We start from the raw sequence: 26,366 nt of genomic DNA, 5'->3' as shown, positions 1-26,366 counted from the left end.
TGTTACACTTGCACTGCAACTTCACGTCACGTCCTCCAAACAACTTCGTTTTCCATCAAAAGAATAATCAACAATCAGCAACAAGGTGGTATAACACGTAGACACCCGGGGAATATACTATTTCATGGTACTTGAATACAGCATGCAAGCGACATCGGCATTGTCCAACCCGACAGCGACAACATTTCCCTGAACATCTTCTACGACCCTCCTTGGCTCTTTCAACATCCCCTTGACTCAATCGCATAGTTCCATGTAGCAGCGATGGCAGCGCCTACTCTATCTGTCAGCGACCAGCTGAGCCAACTTGATGCTGCGCGAAATCTTGTACTGGGCGACGGCAACTACTATCCTCAGATTATACAAGGCATACTTCCGATCATTGGACCCACGGCCAGAGTAGAATTACGCAGATGGGGCGCGGACTTCTTGGCCGAAACCTTCTCAAATCCAACCGTATCTTCCAGTCAGAAGGAGACACTGAGTCTGATCGTCCTGGAGAACCTGAAGTCTATGATCGAGAATGTCAACGAAGACCCTGCGGTTGTGAAGAGCGTCGTTCAGACCGCAGCTAGTATATACCCCTTTGTCCTCCGCTGGATGTATGTATACCCCCCTTGACTTAGCCCAGCATTTGCTGTGGAATTTGACATGATTGTTCCTACCCTCATGGCTCTACCTAGCACGTTCTTGTCATGCCCATGTTGATGAAGCTCGTCTGATAACGGTCTGTCTTAGAATCAATAATCTATATGACAAACCAACGTGGGAGAAGATGGCAGCCATCAAGACCAGAATCCTTCGAATCTGGGATACCGCCCCTCCAGGAATCAGAATATGCTGTATCAAATTCTCACAAAGAGTGGTTCTGGCTCAAACAGCACCACCAGATGGAGATGGAAGAGTAAGTGCACATTCAGACACCCTACAGGTCTCTTGGTTCATTCACTGATATTATTCTCACAGCACGGTGATCCACTCGACATATCCCTCGCATTGGTGCCGGCAAATCACGCATTGATACCCCAACGAAATCTTGAGGCTGAAGCATCTGGGCTGCTGGATAGAATGCTTGGAGTGCTTCACGAGAACCCGACGTAAGTTCCCCTCGCTCTTCAGAAACTGTCTTGCTAAGTTATTAGTGATGCTGTACTCATTGATGCCACCCTAAACTCCCTCTCCATCCTCATCCGTGCTCGCCCGGCAATTGCCAATAAAATCCTCCATGCCATATTGAACTTCAATCCCCTTAAGCTCGCAAACTCGCCCATGACGTCCAAACTCCGTGTGATGGCGAAATCCATGGAGAAGACAACACGGATATTGCTCATGCATGTTCACAAACGGTATGCTAGACTCACAATGCCCGATATGTGTCAGGATATACTGACTGGTGTAGTGATCCCCAAGGCCCCATGGCCCTACGCATTCAGCAATATGTCGAGCGGCTCATCAGGTCACGAACTGAGATATTCGATGAAGCCCACAGGAAGCGCGGTCCCCCTGAGCTGGTGGACGGGAACGACTCTGCCAAACGACAGAAGCTTGGAGCTGCTGTTGCCGCTCCAATAATGAACCTCGTCATTCCGCCGTTCAGTCCAGGACCACATACCATCGCGGAGTTGTTCACAATCACACAGGACAAAGGGTTGGTATTTGATGTCTCACAAATACCGGAAGAATTGGTTGCGTCGATTGGAGTGGCTCTCATGTCACAGCTGGATGAGGGTCTTTTGAAGCAAGCCATTAAAGTAAGTCATGCTTGCTATATAGATATTGGCCAGTAACTAACTACGATTTCAGGGTGTCCGCGATCGATTCGAATCTTTCGGAACTCAGACTACAATTTCACAATTGAACCCAGATACAGCACCGCTTGGTGTGGAAGAAGACGACGACGATTACGAGCCCGACTTCGAGGCGGCAGAGGATACAGAGCAAATATTGAACAAACTCGACAATGCCCCGCCGGAAGAGTCGCCAGATCGGCCTCCGGTTGTGGCGCTGGGGCCGTTTAAGATGCCAGAACCGCAAGCTCTCACCAGCGAAGAAGTGATGGAGAATGGGAAAAATACAGTTGCGCGTGTCTTCTCAGTGATGCAAACGCTCGAGGACCCTGCATTGAAGAAGAGTAAAGCTGGAATCAACCGCCTTGCGGCCAGCACATACGATAGGGAGGCATGGGTCACAATTGTGACGCGCTTGGCAACTCGCGCACCGGCCGGCTTGGAAGATACTACAGGTGTAGTAAAATCAGAAGTTGGCGAGGCGAAGGTGACTCTCGGTGATAATATCCGGGATGCACTCTACCTATACGTTCTTGAGGATTTTAGGCATCGGATTGAGACGGCCGTTGCTTGGCTATGCGAGGAGTGGTACAACGATCAGATCCAGGAGAAGGCTGGAGCAGTTACAACAAGCCACTACGACAAATGGGTGATTCGGGTGCTGGATGGGATGATGCCATATCTCGACGCTCGCGATAAAGTTCTGACGAGATTTCTCGGCGAGATCCCAAGGCTCACGGCCGAGATGCTCGAAAGGGTGAAGGGGTTATGCCGTGATCCCGCTATGGTCAATCTGGCCTTGACTAGTCTACTATACCTCGTCATGATGCGACCCCCAGTGCGAGAGATTGCCTTGGATGCCGTGGAGGATGTATGGCGGACTTGTAAGTATATTTAAACTACACGTTATGTTTATCTAACATTTGACAGATGACGATGCCAAGCCAATGGCAGCCAAATACCTGACCAAATGGCGCCCTGGATTTATTGAGCGAAACAGCGACACAAAGGAGGACAGTGAATCAAAACTGATCGCCGGGTCTGAAGGAAAGAACGGAGTGCCGTTAACGGCCTGAGTAAGATGGGGATACCCATTCGTGCATCTGTACTGGCATTGTGCAAGGCTTGGGACAATAGGGATGTTGGTTAAAGCATTAGAACGGCGTTTTTTGGGGGGAATTATGAGGGCGGAGCAATCCCGTTAGGTAGATACCTGTGCCAAGAGGTGTACGAATAAGGAGTTGGCAGAATGGCAAAGATCATTGATATGATAGTACTCTCCTGTCTCTCATGTACACCGCAATTATGTGACAACACGACGCGCAACCTGTACCATGTATTTTCTACAACCATTAAAATAAGCGCATTGGTGTGGATCGATCTTAAACCCTTCAAGCATTACCTCCGCAAATTTGCCAAATCTGTTTCGTTTCATCCAAAACATCTTCTCGATGCGGATTGATAGGGCTGTCGTTGCCCAGTCAGCAATGATGCGGCCACAGCCGCGTTCGTAAGGCATGGACAATTTATGAAACGCGGGTAACAGTGGAACCAGGGCCAGGGGAAGTGTATAATTGAGGCGAGCGACCTTCAACGCGATCGCCGCCAATTTCTGTACCATATCTCGATCTCTCATAGAAGCGCTTCGTTCTGCGTATATTGCCAGTCACTCGTTACGTTCTGGTTTCCATATTACTACTCCTGCTGCTCTTTGTTTGTTGGATCGCTGTTGAGACTGTGTGAGGCGTACATATTATTTATTTGAGGAGCTGGCGAGATGAGCCATGGGTCGAGAATATCCCCAAGGGCCAGTACCGATTCATAAACACGGGTTGCCAGATCAAAGTAAGCTTGAAGCCTCGCTGACTTGCCACCACGTTGCCTGTTAATCCTTCGCGCCTGAGATCTCGGGCGAAGAGGTCCCCTAGAATTGCGACCCTGAATTAATTCCCACAAATGACGTCTAGGCGTGTCAATCCATGCAGTTGGCACTACCTGATCGTGTTCCTAACAAAAAACAGATACAGACACCTCCCGCAGGGGCCTTCGAGAAGATTCAATTGCCCGCCCTGTCGATGCTCATTCAAGATCACTGTCACCAATGTCTGCCGCAGCCATGAATAGCGTGAAGCTAGTGACGAACAAAGACGACGATGATGTTGGCCAACCTTTATCCAAACCTTCTTCTAACCCGTCGATGGACTCTATGAAAGTCGAAAAGCAGAGAGGTGGTGGGAATAACAATGCCGGTCCTGGAGGAAATGGAACCAACACTGAAAACCGACCCAATGCCACACCCTCCACGCCGGTGGACTCGCGCTTGGGAATACCTCGGGTTTCGTCTGTGCGAATGATATCCGCCGAATTTGGTGGCACCAAGAACTATCCCCCCAACATCCCCATCGCCGAGGACAACGGTGGCGGCAGCAACGGCTCGACGCCGAACGGGCAATGGAGTTCCGCCGTAGGCCGTGCTAATCTCGGAAAGAGTGGACGAGTCATCGAGCGCCTGATGGGGGAGAACGACATGTTAAAGCGGGACCTCCAGATCGAGCGACTGCACCTCGAAGAAGCGCGCCAAGCCGTCAAGATGACCGAGGAGCGCATCAACGTCATAGAAACCGACTATGAGGGCCGCCTTCACGACGCCGCCATCAACAAGACTCTACTCAAGAAGCGTGAGAGACAGCTTGCGGATATCAAGAACCATATCGACGCCGAGAAACGCCGGGCCGACGAAGCTGTTGACCGGGAGCGCACGTGGTGCGAGGCGATGGAGAGGCTGGAGATCGAGTCGAAACAGAAAGTCGATGAGGCGGCCAACTATGCGCTGCTAATGGAAGGTCGCTATAAGGCACTGACGAACCACTGGAAGGAGCAAGGCGAGGTGGTCGACCGTACGGTGCGCAAGCTGGGCGGCGAGATCACCGGGCTGGTGCAGGAGCGGTTACGTGATGGCGAACGTCTGGATGCGCTGCAACAGCTCTGCAATGAGCAACGGGAGAACCTGGCGCGTTTGCAAGACGAGAATAAAACAATTGCTGAGACGTCGAAGGCGCATAGGGATGAGCAGGATGCCTCGCTTGCTGGTATCAGGACTAAGGCACGCGCGCAGGAGAAGGCTAATGAAGAAACCCTCGCCGAGACGAAGGAGGCGCTCCACAAGCTAAAGTGGGCGCTCGGGGTCAACAAGAACAGGGGCGCAGATTGAAGGGGGGGGGACTCTAATGGAACCTTTTTAACGACGGGAGTTTTGTTTTGTAACGACGGCACATAGGGAACTTACAACACCACACACACTTGGAAAGGATAATGAAATTCCAAACGAAGGGGGACTTTTTAACGACTACTATAGAACAGCATACAGCATAGTGTGGCGGATTGGCTAGGCACTGGTAATGGAGAGGGAGACGACAGATACGGGACCTACTACCTAGCAGATATGGGAACCCTTGGGCGGCAGGCAGGCATCGTTGGCGTTTATAACAAGTTGGCAAGGATGGATAGGCTTTTGCCGTACTTTATTTCAATCCTGTGTGTATACCCGTCTGTTTAATGGCTTTATTTTTCTATATGTGTGTTGTTCTCAATTTTTAATACAGCTTTGATTAGCTTCTTAAATAATGTAGCAGCTCTAGGGGGATGGAGTGGTTCTGCCCCCACAGTACTGTATAAATCGATTTTCTAGTCTCAAGCCATTTTTCTTTGTCTGTTGCATTTCTTTGTTCTCTATTTCTTTGTCCTTTGTTGCCCTCTTAGACATTCTGTATATGCCTTGTCGCCTCAGTCCCTTCAAGCAAACTACCACAATGCTTATGGGCTTGTTCTGTTGCCCTGGTATTTCACCTCCTCCATCACCTCCAAAATTCACAAAACACAGGTTGACCTTTCTCAACACCTGATTTTGCAATTCTGTTACATCAACTCCTACTTTTGATACTTGCAGGCTTATATATACGCTTATACTTCTGCAATCTCGCCGGAGGGTCTTTGTCCCCACAAGATCCCCAACAATGTCACATTACGATTCCTTCTCCTCACAGTACCAGGGGACAGCCCCAGCTGTATTCTACTATACCAGTCCCTGGACTGTCACTCCTGCTGCGAAGGACCAGCTGGAGGTCAACTTTACCATTGCAATTGAAGGTCTTGGACTTGTGAGTTCATTCCCTCTCCTTTCTCACCCTATCCCCAGATCTAGTTCTGTTTATATGCCATCCCCGAACCCCGATCTTTGATCCCCGAACCCCGTACCCCGTACCCGTATATCAAAGCGGGGATACCCCGGTTTAACTGCAGTTATGCATATCAGACTAACAATGCGACCTGGCAGACTGCACGACTGAGCTACGACCATGACAAGCACTTCTTCAAGATCGACTGTCTGCCAGCGGAGAAGGCGATTGTGTATACCATGTTCTCCCGGGTGATTGACGCCTTCCTCAAGGAACAGGTTGGGCCAACTGTTAAGGTGAGTTGTCCTACAAAGTGTGATCTTGACATGTGCATGGCATGACTAACCCACACTCTCTTATAGAAGGAGAGCACTCTGGCCACGAAGATCGGACCGATCCCCTTTGGAGTGCGTAGTGCGATCAAGGAAGCTCAAGACGAGGTCTTGCTTCAGGGGTTCATGAAGACGGAGTGGTCATGCCCAAGGATTGAGCAGCTCGGTGGTGTCTTTGGTACTAAGCTGCTGGGGAAGATTGGGCAACTCACTGAGTGTACTCTGACGTATAACTCTGAGTTGAGAATAATTAAAATTGTCGGCCCCGACCAGGAAACTTGCCATCGTGCAATCCTAAAGCTCGATAAAGTTCGAGACTACGAGGTAAGCCCCCCCTTCCCCTTTCCCACCCCGCACCACTAACTGTCACTAACCATTCCCTAGGTCCCCCTATTCAACAACCCTTTCGCCAACCAAGCCCACCTCTTCTACGCCGAAGAGCACACCGAATACGCTCCCATCCCCACTCCCTTAAAAGTAATCCACGCCCTCGACCTCTATGAAAACACCCTCCTCGACATCTCCGCCTATCCTCCCACGCTCAATAGTCCCTACCTAGCCCTCTCCAAATCCGCCATCCTTCGCTGTGCCATCTACAACGAAAACCGTCGTGGTCTTCGCCCTTTGCCGTTGCCGAAGAAACCGGATCCGCTGACTATTGAGGCGCAGAAGGGGGCGGAGTATAAGGTGTTTGCGAAGCATAAGTTTGCTGGGAAGGGAGATGTGGATCCGTTGGTGGGAGTGATTGAGGACGTGGAGCAGGTAGAGGGCGAGGAGGCGGAGGGGGATATTGAGCTTGAGAAGAAAGCTAAAATTGTGGTTTGGGTGAGGGATGTTGAGGAGAATGGGACGGTGCCGGAGGATGTTGCGAGTGAGGAGAAGGGTTTGATTTCGCCTGTGAAGGAGAAGGTTGGTGGGAGTATCCAGGCAGATAAGATCACTGGGACAACTTTCAATGGGGATTCGAAGAAGCAGAACGCTGGCGTCTCACCAGTCCAGGCTGCGACTGCCATGAACACCATACCACCGCACCTCAGACGTCTATTCGAACCCCTAGCTCGAGGCCCAGCTCCCCAACGCAGGTCCCTCCTCGACATGGACATCGAAGACAACCTCTCTTTCACCATGCAACCCTTTTCCCTCCAATCCACCACACTCGCCGCGCCCACTGTACCTCGCGCACCAACTAACCCCGTCAAACCACCCTCTGACCTCCCCAAACCAACCACAGGTTCTCCACAACCACTCATCGAGCCCCTCATCGAAACCCTCCAAACCACCTCCGAACCCTCAACCCGCACCTACCACCACACCATAAACCTCCACGCCGCCTCCACCTCAAAAGGCCACTGGGTCGGAAACACCTTCGTGCCTGCCGCTCCCCCCTCCCTCCTAAGCACTCACTTCGTCACCTCCCTCCACACCGCCACCGTGCCGGTCCTACAGGCCCTTCGCGGCTGGCGTGGCAGCGCCAAACTCGAGGTGAAGATCGGACGAATCTGGATCGCCCACGACGCGTTACAGCTTTCCGAGTCTGATGCCCGCGGAGCAGCGGGTATCGTGGAGAAGAGGAGGATGGCGAGGTGGCTTGAGGGGGGACGTAGAGCGGATATGACTACACTTGTTACTGAGGAGGCGGGGGATGTGGAGGCGATTGTTGGGATGAAGTTATTTGAGCAGGATGGGCGGTTTTGGGGGAAAACGCCGAAGTGGGGGATTGAGTATCAATTTTCTTGCGTGGATCCGAGAGAGGGAGGTGGTGAGGGAGAGGAGGGCAAGTTTATGGTGACGGTTGATGCGGAGACGTTTCGCTGGAAGTGTGAGACGCGGGAGGGGTGTTTGGGAGAGACGTGGGTGCATTGCCTTAAGCGCGTGTGGGATTTTAAGGTTTGTGCGACGGGGAGACAGGAGGTGGGTGGTGAGTATAAGGAGTGGGCGGAGGAGTTGGTAGAGGGGCTTTATGTTCCGTGAGTTCTCCCCTTTTTCCCATTTCACCCCTCTTCCTTATCCCACAGTATTTTTGGTCGTGGAAGCCTACAAAGTTGAGAGCACAGCTAACTCTTTTTTCTTTCTTTCCGACAGACCTAACACAGACATCACAAACCTAACCCTCTCCTTCACCCTCCCTGCCCCCCATGCCCTCTCCTTCCCCACCATCCGCATCGCACGCAAATGCACCTACACCAGCACCACCACCCTCGTCCTCCTCCACATCACCGAAATGCACGACCTACTCGTCGAGCGCGTCGGCCACACTCCCTCCGGCCAAATCGTCTACCGCGCCTCCACGCGCCCCGGAAGAGGAGAAACTGACCAGGAGGCGCGCTGGTTCGAGGTGAGCCTTAGCGGGAAGGGATGGGAGGGGATGCTTGCTGAGGAGATTGAGGTTGGGGGGGAGAGGATGGGGTGGGGGGACGACTTGAAGAACCGGGTGGAGGAGGTGGTTGGGACGGCGGCGGCGGTGGTGAAGGGGATGGAGGGGGTGGGGGGGTGGAATACGAATCCGTTTGGGGAGGTGTTGAGGGGGGAGGAGAGGAGGAAGAGGGAGGAGAAGAAGACGTGGGGCAAGGAGGGAAGGGGAGTGGGCTGGTAGGATGATGGTGGGGTTAGCTAGAGGGATTTGTCTACTGCTTCTTTCTCATAGAGGCTATGGTGTCTCGTGTGATGATGGGAGGCTGTCCATGAATTACCTTCATGCGTAAATTAGACAAGAGATTAAGAATACACGTGATCGAGAGATTAGCTTCCAGGTGAACCCGCACTCTGGCTAAAGCAGCATTTTGTTGATATCTTTACAACATAGACTCACTTACTCGTACGAGTATGCTGTACGGATGCTGTAGTAATATAAATTGCAATACAAATTAAAATCCCAGATTAAAAAGGACACTCTCTGCCGAAGATCTCCCTGCGCCAAGATGCAGAGCGCGCGGCACAGAAGCAGGCGTTTCCGTTTCGTTCCGCCCGTCGTTCATAACGACCCCATCGGAATCCCACAAGCAGTTAGTATCCAACACTCTTATTTGCACGACGATGATGAAAATCTATGGGGAGACGGGATGCAGGTGACGCAAAATGGGTATATAAAGTGCATATAATTGCGTATAAATCCTTGTAAGTCAAGTTACAAGCACAAAAACATGTTGGAGAGCTCAGGCTTATTTACGAGGAGATATCAGAATCCGACGTCACTATGAACAGCAAGCAACTTACCTGCCTTCCAACATATCCAGCACCCATACCCAAGTACCAACTTCCACGTCGGTTGGGTAGGGATTAAAATAAACAATTTTCGACCGCTTTGCCACGGAGATCCTGGCCCTGGTCTTATTGTGTGATATCCTATGTATGTATAGCTCGTCTTACCGCCGCCCTCCCGCGCGATCGCCGTCCTGTTCTCATGTCTCACCGAGGTAAATCCTAAATCATAACTTGTACAGCCTCCGGTCTGGACTTTTCCTTATCTTGCTCTGAACCCCGTTCGGCATCAGTTGGTGGGTTCCTAGTGAGGCACCCCGTTTGAACACTAGATGTCGTAGTGCTCCTCCTATATCCACTTTTCCGCCCCGTTCAATCTTCTATCTCCATATCTCCATCCTTTCTTCCCCATCCAAAACCCACTGTACCGCTCTCCCTCCCTCCTTCTCGACCTAATTGGCGCCTCCCATCTCCATATGTGATTCTCGGCCTCCCCTGGGTCAACTTGCACGGCCAACCAGTTACCCCTTCAATGTGGCCTAGTGTGAGGTTTCTATTTTGGACGAAGGCGCGCAACCGCTCGTCGATCCGGATACGCCAAGGCGACGCCGCCCTTCTGATGCGGAGAGCACGGTAGACGACGATTCCGGGGATGAGTATATCGACAAGAACAAGCTGCATGTACATACGAGCTATGACAGGGGCCCGGAACGCCTCCATACCCGGGTGGGCTTGCCGATATCACCGTTCGAGCAGAAGCAGTCCCAGCAGCTCGATGACGAGCTCGAGATGCTGAAGGCCGAGTCGATGGTCAACCAGGCGAACGAGGAGAAAAAAAGAGAAAGACACTCTGAGACCCTGTCGAGGACCAGACCCCTCGCCCGGACAAGGTCGAGGGTGAAAACCGAGCCGGCGGACGAATTTGATATCGGCACCACCCCGGTGTACGAGCAGACCAAGGTCGCCGGCCAAACCGGCGACCCGGCTGGCAAAGATGTTTATCAAAGTCCACCAGTCGAGCTTCATCGTGCGGTATCTCTCCTATATCACGCCTGTTGCGCTGGTTCTGCTGATCCCGCTGCTCCTCGGTCCTGTTCAAAGATGCTACGGTGGGAGACGTCAGGCTGATGTGGTTTTGTATCTGGCTTGAGATTTTCTGGCTTATGCTCTGGCTGGGCCGGATCATTGCCAAGTGCATCCCATACCCCGTGGGTCTCATCGCCACCATCTTCACCAACTCCGAGAAGGTGTGGCGAGACATGGCCAGGCAGCTGGAAGTCCCCATCCCCACGATGGTGAACCACCACTCCAACGGCGACAAAACAACGCGCGGCTGGGAGAAAACGATGAACAAAGTAATCATCTCCATCTTCGTCTGCGCCACGCTCAACTTCATCAAGAAAACCATCATCCAACTCATCGCCATCAGCTTCCACCCCCGCACCTACGCCGACCGCACCGAGATCAACAAATTCCAAACCAGCAGCCTCGTGAAACTATACGTCTACTCGCGCGAGAAAATCGTAATGAAAGGACTCCGAGTTCGAAGCCCCCTCCCCCTCCGACGAAGCCACCGGCCTCAAAACCCCTTGAAATACATCAACAAAGCCGGCAAGGGCGTAAAACAGGGCTTCAACCGCGTCGGCAACGTCGCGGGTCGAGCAGCGGGTGACTTTGCCGGGCGCGAGGTTGAATCAACCGCACAGCCGCAGCAGGTCGTTAATCAGATCCTCAGTAGCACGGCGCTGAGACGGTGGCGGATGAGGACTGGCGCCGGCGTTTGATTATAATGAGGCGGATGCGGCGTTCGGGATATTCGATAAGGATATGAATGGCGATATCAGTATGGAGGAGCTGGAGGCAGTGTGCGTGGAGATCGGGCGCGGGCGCAAGACTATTACGGCGTCGTTGAGGGATCTGGATTCGGTGGTGGGGAAGCTAGATGATCTGTTTGTGTTCATTAAGCACCCCTTTGATGTCGGGGATCGTGTTACGATTTACGGGAATACGGGGGCGATGGGGTTAGGGGATGATTACTTCGTCAAGGAGATTGCGCTCTTATTCACCGAGTTCAAGAAGGCGGAAGGACACGTCGTGCAGGCGCCTAACAGCTACTTGAATACGCTGTTCATACTGAACCAGCGCCGCAGCGGTGGACTCGCGGAGGCGGTGCCGGTGACGATGAAGTTTGGGACGACGATTGAGCAGTTGGAGGGGTTGAGGGTGGCGCTGTTGGAGTCTGTGGGGACGGAGAGTAGGGAGCATCAGAATAATATTCTGACGGAGCTGAAGACGGTGTATGAGGCGTACAGCACTAGTAAGAATGTTGTCTTCTTTTATAAGAGTAACTGGCAGGCGTCTGCAGAGACGGAATAAATTCATCTGCGCGCTGATGGTTGCTATGCAAGGTTCATCATACCCCCCTCTTTCGCCCCTTCCCCCTCCTCCCACTTTTCCCCCTCACACCCTCTCCCCCATTTCCCCAATAACAAAAACTAACACCCCCCAGACCTCGGCATCGAAGGCCCCCGCCGCACTTGGGCTGGCCCAAACCCAGAAGCCTCCGTCTACATGTCCTCGCACCCCTACCGTCGAGCACCCCTTCTCCCCCAGCTCGCACACCGGCTCCAGACCCATCCCCGTCCGCTCCCACACCAGCGCCTCTCAATCTCCCTCTCACCCATCGACGATCCCTGAGGTGCCGACAAAGCTTGGCAGTTATCCTTCGATTCTGCGGCAGCGCGGGAGTACCAGGGCTGGGAGTGCGAGGGTCGCCGGGATCAGAGGAAGGAGAGTATGGGACAGATGAGTAAGAAGGTTGATTTCTCGTTGGGGATGAGTGGGATTAGTAGTGGGGCGGATATGGGGGATATTTATGATAAGCCGAAGGTGCGCGTCCCTGTGTCGTTCCGCGAAGCTGAAGCGGAAGATGAGGAAGAGAAGGAGGGGGGGAGGAGAAGTGGTGGCGGTGGTGGGGATGGAGCGAGTCTTGGGAGGACGGGGAGTAGAGAGAGTGGGAGTGTGAGGAGTAGGAGTAAGGAGGGGGGGTTGTTTGGGAGGAGGAGTAAGGAGGCGGTGTCGCCGGGGGATTTGGAGGCACAGGTTGGCAGGAGTGGAGTGCAGATGAGTGAGCTTGCTGGGGCGGGCGAGGGGTAACATTTGGCGGGATCCCGGAGGTGCCTAGTTGTGGGGAACGGGGAGAAGGAGAGGGAGAGAGGGGGGAGAAGAGGGAGAGGGGGAGGGCGGGGAGTAGGGAGGAGTTGATTGGGGAGGAGGGGTGGGAGGGGGAGAAGAAAGAGTGAGGTGGTGAGTTGGTCAGGGATACTTGGGAGGTTGAGGGATTTTTGGGTTGGGTGGAGGTGATATGTAGGTTATTGAACCTGAACCCGAGAAACCTGGGGGCTGCTCTGCTCATTGATGGGTTCCGAGGTTGGGCTCTGAACTGGATGGGATGGGTAGAGATAGATGGCTGGTTATATAGAATGTCACAATATGGATAGATTTTTATGATATATGCCCTATACACATAACATACTATGATATATGCCCTATACACATACATACATACCTGAAAGCAAGCTTCGGGCTTGAAGGTGCTGGCGTGTCGTAGCTATAGACGTGGTGGCACTACGTCGACTTCCAAGACAGGACCATGGAGTGTCGGTCTGTACTCGGTAAGCTGTCTTATCAATCTGTTTAGTAAGGAAGAGAGTCGGTGAGGTGAGTATGTATGTGTATGTCATGGCGGGCGTAAGTGGTGGGGAGGGAGGCGGGTAAGCGGGAGGGAGGGAGCCACGTTCTGGATCGATTGGTGGGACGGGGGTTAGAGGCGGTGTTGGTGTTGTATTGTAGTGTAGATGGTGGTGAGTACTGTGGTTGAAGTGTAGTTGAAATCCAAGAGGCGTTAGGGATCGTAGTAGGGTTGGAGGAAGGGAGAGGAGGAAGGGAGAGGAGGAAGGGAGAGGAGGAAGGGAGAGGAGGACGGGAGAGGAGGAAGGGAGAGGAGGAAGGGAGAGGGAGGAAGGGAGAGGGAGGAAGAGGGAGGGAGGACAAGGAGGGAATGGACGGGGAGGAGGGGGGTGATGTGATGGTTGATGATGGCCTAATCTGGTAATTGTGAAGCTGGAGTGGATTATACTTCTAGACTTCCCATCTCGACATTCACCTCGTCCACGTCGCGTCTTCATTCGTCTGTATTGCCCGTACTGGTACTCTCCTCCTACCCCAATCTACCCCAATCTACCCCAATCTACCCCAATCTACCCCAATCAACCCCCCAACCACCCACTAAACATCCCCGTCTAGCACCCAACCACCACTAAACATCCCCGTCTAGCACCCAACCACCCACTAAACATCCCCGTCTAGCACCCAACCACCCACTAAATATCCCCGTCTAGCACCCAACCACCCACTAAACATCCCCGTCTAGCACCCAACCACCCACTAAACATCCCCGTCTAGCACCCAACCACCCACTAAACATCCCCGTCTAGCACCCAACCACCCACTAAACATCCCCCGCTACCACCCAAGCCACCACTCACTAACAACAACCTACCCACCGCAACCCTCAACCCACCAACAACCACCAACCACCACCGACAACCACCAAAAACCACCGAAAAAGCCTCACTACCGCGTTTCATCTCCCTTCGATCTGCAAAAACCCACGCAGAGAGCTTACATCGACGAGGGTACCACGATCTACATTATTGCGCCCACCACCGCTGCACATCGATCCTATTCGGACCTACCCTATACGACTACTGTGAAGAAGAACAGGGAACGGGAACAGCTTTGCGCAGGTACGGAGTACAGTACAGTCAGACACGACAGGGAGACACAGACGACACAGAGGTACCGACTACAGAACGTACAGACGCTACATCGGCTTTTCTTTGATTGACACAGATTGATTGCTGCTCTCCCACCGCCACTTCCACTTCCCACCTCTATCTCTCGCTCCTTCCCCATCCCGCCCATATCGCCTCCTCGAGAGCTGGCGAGACCACGGGAACCCTAAGAGACCCGAGAGCGAGAGAGCTCCAGCACAGCGTGCACGTGTACCGTGTAACCCCAAGAACCGGGCACCCACCCGAGGAGCCAGCGAGCCCATAACTACAGCCGATCCACGCCACGAACGTGACTGAGCAGCCCCCTCCTGCCAGCACCCAGTCCCCACGAAACACGCTCCCAGACCAACACAGCAACACGCACCAAACACCCGCGCAAGCCCGCCGACGAACCAATCCGCCACACGGCCCTTAGATGCGCCCCCCATGGCGAAGCCCCTCTCGGAGCCCGCCCACGCCCCGGGCGGCGTACAAAATGGCGCCCGGCCCCCCGCCGCTGCCGCGGGGAACTCGTCCCGTGGACTCCTCCCTCAGCGCCGCGCCACCTCGTCGAGTCCACTGACGAAATTGCTCGCCCCGACGTACGAGGTGGACGAGACGACGGCGGATGGTGCTGTGAACGCCGACGCTGCGGTAGGGGACGACGCGCTGCTGAATAGGGCGCAACGGGAACACTTGCCGAGAGAAACGAAAGATATGGCGGCGCAGACGATGCGCCCGCTCTCGCTGCCGCAACAGGCGGCGAGGTATAATTTACATGATATGAATATTAGCAGCGTTAACGCGCTGCTGCACGACCACCGCGCCTTCATGCGCGTGCGCGGCAACTCGCTGGAGCGCACCTCGCGCGAGAAGATGGGCACCACCACGGCGAGCTTAGCGCAGCGAGACGTCAGCGGAGGTGCAATGACGAACCCAGGCGACACGGGGTATACGTATACGCGACCCGCTACCGACGGCGAGGGGATCGCGCCGGGGGACATCTCGGAGCGCCCGCCGACGGAGGGGTTTAGAGCCGATTACCGCAGCTGGAGGGATGGGCAGAGGATGCCAGGCGCGGGAATGGCGTGGAGTATTGGCGATGAGGCGCTCAGTCCGGGAGAGGATGGGCAGGTGGAGAAGTCGATTACGCAGGCGCTGGCGGGGGAGACGCATAATAGTCGCAGTCGGAAGTCGAGTCATAGTGTGAGGTTGTTTAAGGAGGGGTTGCCGGATGAGACGGCGAGGAGGAGTCGGTTGAGGGATGAGAAGGGGGCGGCTGGGGAGGGTGCTGGGGAGGCGCAGACGAAGGGGGAGGAGAAGTTGTCTCCTATTGCTGGGTCTATTGAGCAGACTCCTGCGGAGGATGTGTCGGACAGCTATTTTGATTTACCGGTAGCTGAACCGACGAGCACCACGCCACCGACCTCGCGGCATCACGCTGTCGCAGGGAGGATGAGCAGAGCGAACACAACCAGGAAATCCGACGAGCCACCGCGGCGACCAGAGCGACAAAACACACTCCCCGCACAACTCCTCGACGACCTCCGCAGCCGCCACAACCTCACCCCCGCCGCCACCAAAGGCTCCTCCTTCTCCAACAGCATCCCCCTCACCGACTCCGAGCGCCAATCCACCGCCGATCTGAGCATCAGCGTGCCCTCCGACGACAGCACGGCGCCGGCCACCTCGGGCGACGAGAAGCCGCGCATCGAGTCGCCGAACTCGGACGAGGAGTCCAGCGAGGAGAAGATCTCGTCCGCGCTGTTTGTGCCGCATCAGTCGTCGCGAGAGCCGGGGGATGAGTCTCCGCATAATACGCCGCCGTGTCGGGAGCCGTTGAAGGATCGCAGAGAGAGGGGATTGGAGGAGGAGCAGTGGCTGGTGGAGCATGAGGTTGCGCCGCATGAGGTGGTGGAGCAGGATGTTACGCCGGCGAATTTGTCGCCGGAGCTTGTGAGTCCGAAGTCAAGGTCGGCGTCGGGATTCTTCTCGCAGACGTCGAGTAATAGGCTTAGTTCTAGCGATGCTAGTTATCCGTCTGCGGAGGGTGAGGAACAGGTTCCTGTCACGCAGGAGCAGGGTGAGGATGTCGATATTACTTCCACGGAGCGGAGGCCGTCATTGCAAGAGTACACTGTGAAGACGCGCGAGCGCGCACCGACACAGGACTCGGCGCAGCAGCAGCCGAGCCCCAAGGCGGCCGGGCCGCTCGAGGCTATCGAGCTCATCCCATATAAACACCAAGTCGGCGGCCACACGACGCTCTGGCGCTTCTCGAAGCGCGCGGTGTGTAAACAGTTGAATAATCGCGAGAATCAGTTTTACGAGACGGTTGAGCATTATCATCCTGCGCTGTTGAAGTTCATGCCGAGGTATGTTTTCTTTTTATTTACTCACCCGCCCGGTCCTCCCCAGTGCCCCCCACGCTGCTGGCGGCTTGAAGCTGAGCCCCAGAAGACACGCTCTTGCACACCGCCTTGTTGTTCGTGTGCGTGCGTTGGAGAGCGTGTGTGCTAATGGGATTATTCGTAATTTAGGTACATCGGCGTCCTAAACGTCACCTTCGAGAAACAACTCAAGCGCAAACCAACCATCAAAAACGCCGGCGCCGCCGAGCTCAGCGCCGCCAAAGCAACAGCCTCCCAGAACGGCACCTTACCCTCTCTCGGCGACACAAACGGCATTCGTCCCCGCGTCATCAGTCAGTCCCTCGCCACCGGCCCCATCGCGACGCCTACAGTCACCTTTGCGGATAACCGCCACATCATCCCCAAGAGCTTCATGCAAGGCGGCCCCATCCCGGTCACCGAGACGCCGTATAAATCCCTCTCCGACTCCAACATCCACGTCTCCCCCGACCACAAGCCGGGCCGCGGCACCTCGGAGCCTGTTAATGGGGAGCGTCCGACGCTTTCGGATCGCCATGCTGTCAGCTGGGGCGCGACGACGGTGAATCGCAAACTCCGCTATGAGGTCTTTGGCGAGGCGTTCCTGCGACAGCCGGTGCAGGTGCAGCCGCATAAGAAGCCGGGACAGCATCACCTACGCCGTGATTTGGCGCATAGAGCCGTGCCGCCGGTGTTGAGGGCTACGACGTCGGATTCGAATTTGAATCTGGGAGGGAGGGAGGGGGAGGAGGATGTGTCGCTGAGGATGCAGGCTATTAAGGCGGCGGCGTTGAGGAGGGGCGGGGTGGATGGGGGGAGTCCGACGAAGATGGGGAGGGGGGTTGCTATTCCGACCGCTCCTGGAGGGGGTGCTGGCGGTGCCCACGGTGAGGCCGTTGCGGAGGCGAGGAAGGGGGAGAATGGCGTATTGAGCGATGAAGAGGAGTTCGCGGAGCAGATTGGCACGAGTGCTCCTGAAGCAGAAACGGTCGCCCCTGTCGAGACACCGAAGGGGAAGAAGAAGAGACGGTATAGCAGTGGTGGACTTCGCCGCAAGCCGGAGGAGGGGGGACAGGACAGGGGGAGTCTGAAGTACTTCGCTGAGGCGGATGATCCGGGGTATACTGGTGATGCGGAGGAGGATGTGTTTGCTATGGACCCGGATGTGGTCATACCCGCTACGCTGCAGACGACGACTTCTCTTCCGACGCTGCCGATTATTCAGGACCCACCCCACCACATGATCGTCGAACATCCGGTTGATACAGATATTATTCCTACTGCCACCGATGCCCCTACCCCACCACCACTCCCTGTCCTTCCGCGCCCCGCAAACCCGAAGGAGGCGCAGACGCAGACGCAGCCGGATTCCCGCGTGGAGTATTTCCTGCTTCTGGAAGACCTAACAGCGGGGATGCGGAGACCGTGCATCATGGACCTAAAAATGGGCACCCGCCAATACGGCGTCGACGCCGACTCCGCCAAGCAAGCCTCCCAGCGCCGCAAATGCGCTGCTACGACCTCCCGCGCGCTCGGTGTGCGGGTGTGCGGCTTGCAGGTGTGGGATCGTGAGAGCCAGGGGTATATATTCCAAGACAAGTATTACGGTCGGGATCTCACCGAGGGAGAGGGGTTTAGGGGCGCGTTGAGACGGTTTTTGTGGGATGGAAAGAGGGGGGGGGAGGAGGAGCTGAGGAGGAGGGTGAGGAGGCTTGTGGAAAGGATTGGGAGGTTGGAGGTGCTGATTGGGGGGTTGGAGGGGTATAGGTTCTATGCGGCGAGCTTGTTGATGTTTTATGACGGGGCTAGTGAGGAGGAGATTGTTGCTTCTACCGCCACCGCAGCCGCCGCCGCAACTGCTGCTGCGAATGGCGCACCACCACCTCCACCAACCGTTGACCCCGACCAACCCCCCCGAAGAGGTCGCGATATAGACTTTAAGATAGCGGATTTCGCAAACTGCGTCACGGCGGAGAATGGAGGGGTTGGGGGGGGGTGGGGAGGAGGTGTCCGCCGAGGCATCCGGGGGAGCCGGATAGAGGGTTTTTGAGGGGGTTGAGGAGTTTGAGGAGGTATTTGGGGGAGATTTTGGGGGAGGTGGGGGGGGATATTGATGGGGATGGGGAAGGGGATGAAGGGGGGACAGGTGGGATGGTGCGGGTGGGGGGGGTGGATGTGGAGGAGGGGGAGGAGAGCTTTTAGTGCTCCGCTGAGGGGGGTTGGGGGAATACGTGGAAGTGGTGCGCTGCGGTGCGCGCTGGCTCGGCATCGTTGGTGCTACGATAACCATCCCTCTGTCTACCCCAATCACATCCCCCACGCCTACGGAAGAGGAAATGTGTGACGACTCGACTCAACTCTGAATTTCTCGGCGCCTTTTATTTTTTATTTTTACAACTGTCTGTTCTTGTTTATTCGTTGTCTTGTCTGGGCTTGGGCGGGATTGCTTTAGCGCTGATGTATGGAGATGAGAATACGAATGAAAGGTGGGAGAGGAGGATGGATGGGGGGGAGGGGGGGGGTATACCCTGCATGGGATGGCGCTTGTACTTTTGTTTTTGGGGGGGTTGGTGGTAGGCTTTTTTTTTGTGGGCTAGATTGGTAGGGTAGATTGGTTTGGGATTGGGGGGGTAGGATAGTAAAATGGATGGTTTATGTATACTTTTGTGATCTGAAGCTGTAACCGTCTGACCTCAAATAAGTAACTGAGACGAAGAATTAATGGGCCAAAAAAAACTCATGTACGAAAGTCTATATACGCGCACCCCCCCATCCCTATCCAAAGTCTTTTTTTCCCCCCTTCGGCCTTCCTTGGTTGATCTATCTATTCATTGCTTCATGTTGAACATTCCCTTCCCTTCCCACCCCTCTTCACCCACATACCCCTGGGCGCAGCGCAAAGTGATTGTCTGTGACTTGTGAAAACCTACGGGAACGTGATGGATGGCCGGTCTCAGATGGGGGTTACGACGCCCGAGACTTCGGCTTTGGTGGCTTCTACTGCGGCTTCCATTGCTGCGGGGCGGGCGGCTTGGTTTTGTACGAGGCGCTGTTTCTTCTATTAGCACACATCCATCCATACATACACACCTTCAGCCCTCGGTCCCCTCCCCAAAAAATACAAAAGAGTAAAAAAGACGCAGAAAAAAGAAGACATACCAACTGATTCCTCAACAGCACCGCAATAGTAACCTTCCCAATCGCCGGCACATAAATACTCGCCTTCTCCTTCACCGCCACCCCATCAAAATTCCTCTCGCTCGAGAAATTCACACACACCGCCCCATCCCTAATCAGCTCCGTCGGCACCTTAAACTTCTCCCCCGGCACCCCGCTGATCACCACATCGCTGATCGGCAAGCAGTCCTTTAGCTCCCATCCCGGTTTCTCGTGCACGGCGTGGTGGGAGCGTTTTAGGCCTGTGCCGCGCGTGAAGAGTTGTACGTCTGCTATGTCGACGGAGTACACGGTGGCGCCGTCGTTGGCGAGGAGGGCGGCGAGGGGGCGGCCTACTACTTCGGAGCGGTTTATTACTGTGATTGTGCGGCCGTGCAGGCGGTTGCCGTAGGGTAGGATGGTATTGTACACCCCGAGGTGCTCGAGCACCTTCACAGCCGCTAACGGGGTGCAAGGCAGGATGGACTTCAGCGTCTTCGCAGGGTCGAGGAACCGGATGTTCTGGTAGAGGTTGAAGACGTAGCGGTGGGCGAGGCCTTCGACGTCCTTGTCGAGGGCGACGAGCTGTTGGATGTAGCGGTCCTGCGTGGGGCCGAAGACGGGGTAGTAGACGAGGATGCCGTTGATGAGGGAGTTGGTGTTGGCGGATTGGATGGCGTCTTCGAGGGTGTCTTTGGTGACGGTTTGGAGGTCGAAGGAGAAGCCGCTTTGGGGGGGGGGGTTAGTGGGTGTTTTTGGAGAGGGGGTTTCTACTTCGCGTGGTGATTTAGGGGGAACTTATAACATGAAATCGTGGTGGTTTGAGAGGGGGACTTATAAAACGAAATGGAGGGGTGAAAGGAGAACCACGTGATGGCGGGGCATATGTTTGAAATAGAAAGAGACATGACGAAACCAAAAAAAAAGCGGCTCACTCACTTCTCAATACAAGTCTTAGACGACCAATCCGCATACATTTTCGCCGCCGGATCATCATTGGCCAAAAGCCCAATCACACGTGGTTTGGTCTTCAGCGTCGACAGGCCCTCTGCCACCTCAGCCAAGAGGCCCTTTGCGATGCCCCCGGCGAGGACGACCTTGCATGTTGGCGGGAGCTCGGCGCTGGCCATGGCGGATGATCTGGAGGAGGGGGGGGAGGGCGAGAGGGAAGTGCTGGTGGTCTGGGGGGTTGGGTTGGGAGATATTTATTTCTGGATGGGAGCAATTTTAGCGCGGGGTTTGGCGGGGTATTGGAGAGAGGGAAAATTTGGGGATTGGGAGGATATTTACCAGAATCGTTCTTGCCGGATTTATGGAGCAGTGAGTTTGAAGGGGGGAAAAAAGGTACAGATTTGAATAGTGGCGGGGCGATTATGATATTTAGTACAGTAGCTCTTTTTGTGTCGCAGTTTATCCCGGGCTCATAAGTTTTATATTGGGGATGCAGGGACGTCACACAAATATAGGAAATTCACTAATCGCGGTCATGTGATAGCGCGGATCATTCGCGTCACTGCCTATCGACATCGCGGGTGATGGGCAACAACAAATTGCGAAATCAATCAGTCGCGCAGGATCGCGATTAACGACTTCAATTGCTCACGAGGGTTTTTGGGAGTGGAAAAAGGTGTCTGTCCATATTTTGGCTACAGCGATTGAGGCCCGCCTTTGTAAGGGTAAACAAAGGACGCCATGCCTATCGAAGTCATTGACCTCTTGTCGAGCTCGAGTCCGCCTCCTCGAGCGCCGATTGTGCGCCCGAGGAACACGTATAAGGCGCCCCTAGAGGCGGCTGCAAGGCTCGCCAAAGTTGCAGGGTCGGACACTGTGTCTGTGGCGGCCAAGGCGAACGCAAGTGGTACCGGGGGTAAGAGGAGCGATTCGTACGAACGCTTTAAGAGTACAGTCCGTGGAAAGGCGCAGGAGTGGATAGGTCTCGACGACGAGGATGTGTCGACGTTGCCAGCTGTTGTTTCAGAAGCAACGCGCAGCCCACCCGTGAGTACTGGTTGGGACTGGAGCAAGTTACCAGTTGAGCCAGAATCCGCATCACCGGTCTCCAAAAGGCCACAGCATAATGATTTTATGTTTCTTTCCGACGATTCTCTTGATTCCGGCATCGCAGACACGTTGCGCCCACCCGCAGACTTACACCCTCCCCCAAGCAAAAGGCAGAGAGTGACGCCAGAACCCGCGACGCTGCCTCCGTTGAAGGATAAAGGTTTTCGGAGAGTCGTCTCGGATATTTCAGCCGCGCCATCGTATTCCAAAACCACTACTGGGCCACCGAAGGCGAGTGGGTTGAAGAGGTCGGCGACGAGTGTTTTTGACGATGATCCAATCACGTTTACTTCGTCGCCGGATTTCCTGCAGTTGGCTGAGGAAAGGAGGCGTCAACGGAGGCGAGAGGTTGAGCGTGGAGAGGATCTATCTGATATTGAAGAAAACAGACCTGAAAATACTGTTAGTAAGGCGGCGGTGGATGTGTTCGACGACGATGACTCGGATTTTGACTTACCGGATATCGCTGTGATGGCCTCCCAGGTTGCATCCGGTCAAGTATCCGCGATTGCTCGTGCTCCTGCTGCGTATATCGCCTATAAACCTGGCAGCGGCAAAAGTGCTGCAAAAGTTGATAGACCCACACGTGTCGTCAAAACTGCAGAACAGAAGCAGGCCGAGAAGGAGGCTGAAGCTGAGCGTAAACAGCTGGTTCGGGAAGGTAAGGCGAGAGACAAACAGATTGCGGCGGATCTAGCAAAGGTCAACACCCTGCGCATCGACAAGAAAGTCGCAACACCCGAGATGATTGCGGTGTTCCCATCTAGCCTCGATGAGAAGCTCAGGCAGCAGGCCGAGGGGTTCTTTGGGAAGATAGGAGTTAACTACCAGGAGTGGGATTGTAGTGGCACCGTGCAAAACGTGCTACGGTGGAAGAGAAAGGTGGATGCAAAGTACAACGAAGCAGAGGGACACTGGGAACCTGTACCTTCGGTGGTTGAAGACGAGAAACACGTCCTTTGCTACATGCCAGCCGCTGAATTCGTGGCTCTCGGAACGAACGAGGAGGGGAAAGATCTCGGCTCGCACGTGCTAAGGATGAAGGCGCGGTTTGATGGGTTCGAGATAATCTATCTTATTGAGGGTCTGACTACGTGGATGAGGAAGAATAGGAACGTGAGGAATCGCCAGTTTACGGACGCGGTGAGGCGGCAGATGGGTGAGGAGGAGGGGGGAACGAGCTCCCAGAGGTCGAGGAAGAAAGCTGCGGAGTATGTTGATGAGGATATGATTGAGGATGCGTTGCTGCGGCTGCAGGTTATTCATGGCGTTTTAATTCATCACACAACTGCTCTGGTGGAGACGGCGGAGTGGTTCGCGGTATTTACGCAGCATATTGCTACCATCCCCTATCGGTAGGTCTACCATCACCTCATATTAGGCACAATAACTAACATCCTAAAGCCGCCAACGTATGGCCCTCGATACAGCCTTTTGCATGGAGACCGGGCAGATCAAGACCGGCGAGGACGCACCGGATACCTACGTCAGGATGCTCCAGGAGGTCAATCGCGTGACGGCTCCTATTGCGTACGGAATTGCAGCGGAGTATCCGAGTGTCAAGACGCTGGTTGACGGCCTGAAGAAGGAGGGGAAGGATACCTTGACGCATGTGCGGAAGAGCGCGAATAAGGATGGGGTGTTTACGGACAAGGAGGTTGGGAAGAGTGTTAGCAAGCGGGTGTGGAGTATTTTCACGGGGACGGACGAGGGAAGCACTGATGTTTAGTTGGGTTACGGCCAGCTCCTTGGGGCACTCTTGCCGCCCAAACGTATGAAGAGGATTAAAACCGGCATTTAAGATAGTAGAATTCATCTCTTCAGCTTCATTTGATGTGTACAATTATGTATTCCAAAACCATGCCAATTCTAGTCTATCCGACAGCATCATCCAATACATCATACACGCCCATTCATTATCATCTCACCCCACCTACGCCTTCACACTCTGCAGCAACCTATCCTCAACCCCATCCAAAATATACTCATGCGCCATGACCTCGATATTCTCCGCCTCGCCCTGGAACATCTTATCCGGATCCGCACCGGGCCCCATCATATTCGCCCCTGGCGGCGGCCCGCCCATCTGCTGCTGCGCCATCTGGCTCGCCGCGTTGTCGCTGCCGAGGAGGTAGATGAAGACGGTCTGTAGGCCGAAGAGGCAGATGAAGTACAGCGAGATGGAGGACACCCAGCGGGCGTCAAGGTCGCGCGTAGCTACGCCTGCCTGGAGCATCTGTTTGAACTTTGGGGTGATGGGGAAGGGGAGTTTCACTGGGGGGTGTTAGTCTAGCTGCTGCTCCGATTGATGGGAGGCGGGGGGAGGACGAACAAACGACGAATCCGCTGAAGAATGCGTTGATCCACCCCATGATGAGAGTCTGCGGCACGATCATCGTCATATTCCCCTTCATCATCCCCATCATGCCCTCCATAGCCGCGGGGTCAGTCATTGGGTTCGCAGGCGGCTGGCCCTTAGCGTCGGGGTTCTTGAGGTATGCACCAGACTGGAAAGCGGAGACGAGGGTGTTCTTGCGTGCCTGGAAAGCGACGTCGGAGATGACGGCTGCATTCTGGCGGAAGGTGATACCACGCTGGAGGGAGCGCTGCTCGCGCAGCGAGGGGAGGTCGAGTTTCTTCGGCGTCGAGGAGATGAGGACTGTGACGTAGTGGCGTAGGACACCGGTTAAGATCTTGAAGGGGGAGGTGTTAGATTGTGTATGTGTGTCTGAGGTGGGCAGTTGGGGGGGGGAGGGTATATGTACCATAACCGTGATGATGGGGAAGAGGATCCATATGCTACATCAAGTCAGCCCAGCAAATCTCGGCGCCGCGCCCGCCCGTTGCCAACTCACAATAACTGGGGATCCCTTCGGATCGTCTGCACAACCGCTTGCGCCATGATTGACTTGTTTCTGCGGCAGCGACGAGGGAGGGTGGTGCTGCTGAAGGTTTCTTGTGGTGGCACAGGGGTGACGTTGAGAGTAGTTTTCGTCTAGCTAAGCGGAGCCTTCCACGTCACTGGCGTGTCCTAAAGCCAGATCGTCGGAAACGCCAACGCGAGTTGTCAGCCTCGTCTCGTGGTGGAAAGTCGCGCGCGCTGAGAACTTGACACGAATAACAACAATTCTAGAAGTTATGTCGGATCCAAATGCGAAGATCACGGTGCATTCACTGTCAGGTACGCTATTTGCAATTCTAACTCCTCCAAAATCACTACACCACCACTATTTCCCCTTCCAACTCTCACCCCCCAAGCTCCCCAGCACATCCACCTGTCAAACCACCAAACTAACCAACCCCCCCAGACCTCAAAAACACCTCCGACGACGCAATCCCCAACTACCTTAACTCCCTCTCCTTCACGCAATCTCACACCCTCGGCGACGTGCGCCTCGCGCTCGGCTACTCCGCCTTCGCCATCTGCGCCGCCTGCTTCTGCTGGGACTACAAGCTCGGCTTCGAGTCGACAAAGTACTACTCCGCCGCCGCCGTCACGCTTTACACGCTTCTGAATGGCGCGTTGACGCTGTGGGTTTGGCTCGTGGAGGCGGGGACGGTGTATGTTGGGACGAGTAAGGCGGGCGATAAGGTAAGCTGTCCATCTCCCCATTCCCATTCCCATTCCCATTCCCACCCCCCATCCCCATCACCTCCCGTCACCCATTACCCCCTCCCCAAACTCACCACCACGACCCAAACTAACAACACACAGATCGCCATCTCCACATCAACCAAAAAACACACCCCAACCTACACCCTAACCATAACCTCCCAATCCGCCTCCGCCCCCACCGCCACAACCACAACCCTCTCCTGCCCCTTCACAGACTGGTTCGACAGCGCAGGCCACTTCGTCGCGCTGCCGTTCCAGCAGATGCTCGCCGGCGCCGCTCCCGTGATAGGGAAAGCGGATCCAGGGCGTGCCAGTGCGGGGGGTGCGGGGGCGGGGGTCGCGGCGTTGAGGGAGACGGTTGAGGAGGCTGTGAGGGCTAGTGGGAGTGCCGTAGCTGGGGGGGAGGGGGCGAGGGGGAGGAGGAAGAAGGCGTAGATGTGGATAGGGTTTGGAGAGACTTAAGGGCGGGGGGGGGGCTGGCGTTGAGGGAGGGGGAAGGGAAAATGGGTTGGGCTTGGGGTACTGCTCGCGCGGTCGGGATTGGCCGGGGTGAAGAGTAAGTGTTTTGTTAGCAATCATACTGTTTACATGGAAAAAATCTGGACTCTGATGAGCTGTTCTCATAGGCATTGCGACGTCTGCTTGCTAGTTGGGTGAAGTGCGTGTATTCATATCTATCTCTCTATCTCCGTTTATCATCCGGCTATGCACCAGCTCTCTATCCCAACCAGCAACGCCCCTCAATGCAACCTCCAATCTATCATCCAATACCAGTCCCCAAGACCCAATCTCCGCATCTCTCCATCCCAATCCCAA

General features: G+C 54.9%; 11 protein-coding genes across 11 annotated transcripts; 9 read left to right on the top strand and 2 right to left on the bottom strand.

Moving 5' to 3' along the window:
• Positions 1-32: 32 nt before the first annotated feature.
• Positions 33-3,045, top strand: VC83_04481 (uncharacterized protein). Its single transcript, XM_024468112.1, has 7 exons — positions 33-602; positions 739-904; positions 967-1,097; positions 1,143-1,346; positions 1,400-1,751; positions 1,804-2,671; positions 2,718-3,045. The coding sequence occupies exons 1-7, from the start codon at positions 265-267 to the stop codon at positions 2,861-2,863; spliced, it is 2,205 nt and encodes a 734-aa protein (XP_024324354.1). The 5' UTR covers positions 33-264; the 3' UTR covers positions 2,864-3,045.
• A 20-nt stretch (positions 3,046-3,065) lies between these two features.
• VC83_04480 (uncharacterized protein) lies at positions 3,066-6,371 on the top strand. Its single transcript, XM_024468111.1, has 4 exons — positions 3,066-3,632; positions 3,809-5,944; positions 6,121-6,258; positions 6,325-6,371. Exons 1-2 carry the CDS (start codon positions 3,572-3,574, stop codon positions 4,996-4,998), a joined length of 1,251 nt encoding a protein of 416 aa, XP_024324514.1. The 5' UTR covers positions 3,066-3,571; the 3' UTR covers positions 4,999-5,944; positions 6,121-6,258; positions 6,325-6,371.
• Positions 5,801-9,168, top strand: VC83_04479 (uncharacterized protein; the record flags this gene model as incomplete). Its single annotated transcript, XM_024468110.1, has 5 exons — positions 5,801-5,944; positions 6,121-6,258; positions 6,325-6,618; positions 6,679-8,261; positions 8,377-9,168. The coding sequence occupies 5 exons, from the start codon at positions 5,801-5,803 to the stop codon at positions 8,885-8,887; spliced, it is 2,670 nt and encodes an 889-aa protein (XP_024324528.1). The 3' UTR covers positions 8,888-9,168.
• Positions 9,169-10,619: 1,451 nt separating this feature from the next.
• Positions 10,620-11,276, top strand: VC83_04478 (uncharacterized protein; the record flags this gene model as incomplete). Its single annotated transcript, XM_024468109.1, has 1 exon — positions 10,620-11,276. One exon carries the CDS (start codon positions 10,620-10,622, stop codon positions 11,274-11,276), a length of 657 nt encoding a protein of 218 aa, XP_024324527.1.
• Positions 11,277-11,319: 43 nt separating this feature from the next.
• VC83_04477 (uncharacterized protein) lies at positions 11,320-11,868 on the top strand (the record flags this gene model as incomplete). Its single annotated transcript, XM_024468108.1, has 1 exon — positions 11,320-11,868. One exon carries the CDS (start codon positions 11,320-11,322, stop codon positions 11,866-11,868), a length of 549 nt encoding a protein of 182 aa, XP_024324536.1.
• A 420-nt stretch (positions 11,869-12,288) lies between these two features.
• On the top strand, positions 12,289-12,648 carry VC83_04476 (uncharacterized protein; the record flags this gene model as incomplete). The annotated part of the gene is made up of 1 exon (XM_024468107.1): positions 12,289-12,648. The coding sequence occupies one exon, from the start codon at positions 12,289-12,291 to the stop codon at positions 12,646-12,648; it is 360 nt and encodes a 119-aa protein (XP_024324535.1).
• Positions 12,649-14,154: 1,506 nt separating this feature from the next.
• On the top strand, positions 14,155-18,767 carry VC83_04475 (uncharacterized protein; the record flags this gene model as incomplete). The annotated part of the gene is made up of 2 exons (XM_024468106.1): positions 14,155-16,702; positions 16,868-18,767. The coding sequence occupies exons 1-2, from the start codon at positions 14,775-14,777 to the stop codon at positions 18,765-18,767; spliced, it is 3,828 nt and encodes a 1,275-aa protein (XP_024324534.1). The 5' UTR covers positions 14,155-14,774.
• A 714-nt stretch (positions 18,768-19,481) lies between these two features.
• VC83_04474 (uncharacterized protein) lies at positions 19,482-21,314 on the bottom strand. Its single transcript, XM_024468105.1, has 4 exons — positions 21,164-21,314; positions 20,813-21,084; positions 19,877-20,600; positions 19,482-19,766 (listed from the first exon to the last, which is right to left on the bottom strand). Exons 2-4 carry the CDS (start codon positions 21,001-21,003, stop codon positions 19,671-19,673), a joined length of 1,011 nt encoding a protein of 336 aa, XP_024324533.1. The 5' UTR covers positions 21,004-21,084; positions 21,164-21,314; the 3' UTR covers positions 19,482-19,670.
• A 115-nt stretch (positions 21,315-21,429) lies between these two features.
• VC83_04473 (uncharacterized protein) lies at positions 21,430-23,744 on the top strand. Its single transcript, XM_024468104.1, has 2 exons — positions 21,430-23,289; positions 23,339-23,744. The coding sequence occupies exons 1-2, from the start codon at positions 21,566-21,568 to the stop codon at positions 23,661-23,663; spliced, it is 2,049 nt and encodes a 682-aa protein (XP_024324532.1). The 5' UTR covers positions 21,430-21,565; the 3' UTR covers positions 23,664-23,744.
• Positions 23,745-24,905, bottom strand: EMC3 (ER membrane complex subunit 3). The gene is made up of 4 exons (XM_024468103.1): positions 24,790-24,905; positions 24,700-24,733; positions 24,267-24,627; positions 23,745-24,208 (listed from the first exon to the last, which is right to left on the bottom strand). The coding sequence occupies exons 1-4, from the start codon at positions 24,834-24,836 to the stop codon at positions 23,868-23,870; spliced, it is 783 nt and encodes a 260-aa protein (XP_024324531.1). The 5' UTR covers positions 24,837-24,905; the 3' UTR covers positions 23,745-23,867.
• VC83_04471 (uncharacterized protein) lies at positions 24,906-25,985 on the top strand (the record flags this gene model as incomplete). Its single annotated transcript, XM_024468102.1, has 3 exons — positions 24,906-25,115; positions 25,243-25,526; positions 25,650-25,985. Exons 1-3 carry the CDS (start codon positions 25,073-25,075, stop codon positions 25,983-25,985), a joined length of 663 nt encoding a protein of 220 aa, XP_024324530.1. The 5' UTR covers positions 24,906-25,072.
• Positions 25,986-26,366: the final 381 nt, after the last annotated feature.

Source organism: Pseudogymnoascus destructans (genome assembly GCF_001641265.1).
Source record: "Pseudogymnoascus destructans isolate 20631-21 unplaced genomic scaffold scaffold_9, whole genome shotgun sequence".
Lineage (NCBI taxonomy): Eukaryota > Fungi > Ascomycota > Leotiomycetes > Thelebolales > Thelebolaceae > Pseudogymnoascus > Pseudogymnoascus destructans.
The sequence above is the reverse complement of the archived record's forward strand: the minus strand, read 5'-3'. Positions and strand labels throughout refer to the sequence as shown.

What these genes read in the sequence shown, in the direction of transcription:
- VC83_04481 (XM_024468112.1), top strand. Translation starts at nt 265, where the DNA reads ATGGCAGCGCCTACTCTATCTGTCAGCGACCAGCTGAGCCAACTTGAT. An exon ending in CCCTTTGTCCTCCGCTGGAT is followed by an intron (nt 603 to 738) that starts GTATGTATACCC and finishes GGTCTGTCTTAG; the next exon opens with AATCAATAATCTATATGACA. An exon ending in GTGCTTCACGAGAACCCGAC is followed by an intron (nt 1,098 to 1,142) that starts GTAAGTTCCCCT and finishes CTAAGTTATTAG; the next exon opens with TGATGCTGTACTCATTGATG.
- VC83_04480 (XM_024468111.1), top strand. Translation starts at nt 3,572, where the DNA reads ATGGGTCGAGAATATCCCCAAGGGCCAGTACCGATTCATAAACACGGG. An exon ending in ACACGGGTTGCCAGATCAAA is followed by an intron (nt 3,633 to 3,808) that starts GTAAGCTTGAAG and finishes AACAAAAAACAG; the next exon opens with ATACAGACACCTCCCGCAGG.
- VC83_04474 (XM_024468105.1), bottom strand. Translation starts at nt 21,003, where the DNA reads ATGGCCAGCGCCGAGCTCCCGCCAACATGCAAGGTCGTCCTCGCCGGG. An exon ending in TCTAAGACTTGTATTGAGAA is followed by an intron (nt 20,601 to 20,812) that starts GTGAGTGAGCCG and finishes CCCCCCCCAAAG; the next exon opens with CGGCTTCTCCTTCGACCTCC. An exon ending in TGCTGTTGAGGAATCAGTTG is followed by an intron (nt 19,767 to 19,876) that starts GTATGTCTTCTT and finishes TAGAAGAAACAG; the next exon opens with CGCCTCGTACAAAACCAAGC.
- VC83_04473 (XM_024468104.1), top strand. Translation starts at nt 21,566, where the DNA reads ATGCCTATCGAAGTCATTGACCTCTTGTCGAGCTCGAGTCCGCCTCCT. An exon ending in ATTGCTACCATCCCCTATCG is followed by an intron (nt 23,290 to 23,338) that starts GTAGGTCTACCA and finishes AACATCCTAAAG; the next exon opens with CCGCCAACGTATGGCCCTCG.
- EMC3 (XM_024468103.1), bottom strand. Translation starts at nt 24,836, where the DNA reads ATGGCGCAAGCGGTTGTGCAGACGATCCGAAGGGATCCCCAGTTATT. An exon ending in TCCCCATCATCACGGTTATG is followed by an intron (nt 24,628 to 24,699) that starts GTACATATACCC and finishes TCCCCCTTCAAG; the next exon opens with ATCTTAACCGGTGTCCTACG. An exon ending in CTTCAGCGGATTCGTCGTTT is followed by an intron (nt 24,209 to 24,266) that starts GTTCGTCCTCCC and finishes AACACCCCCCAG; the next exon opens with TGAAACTCCCCTTCCCCATC.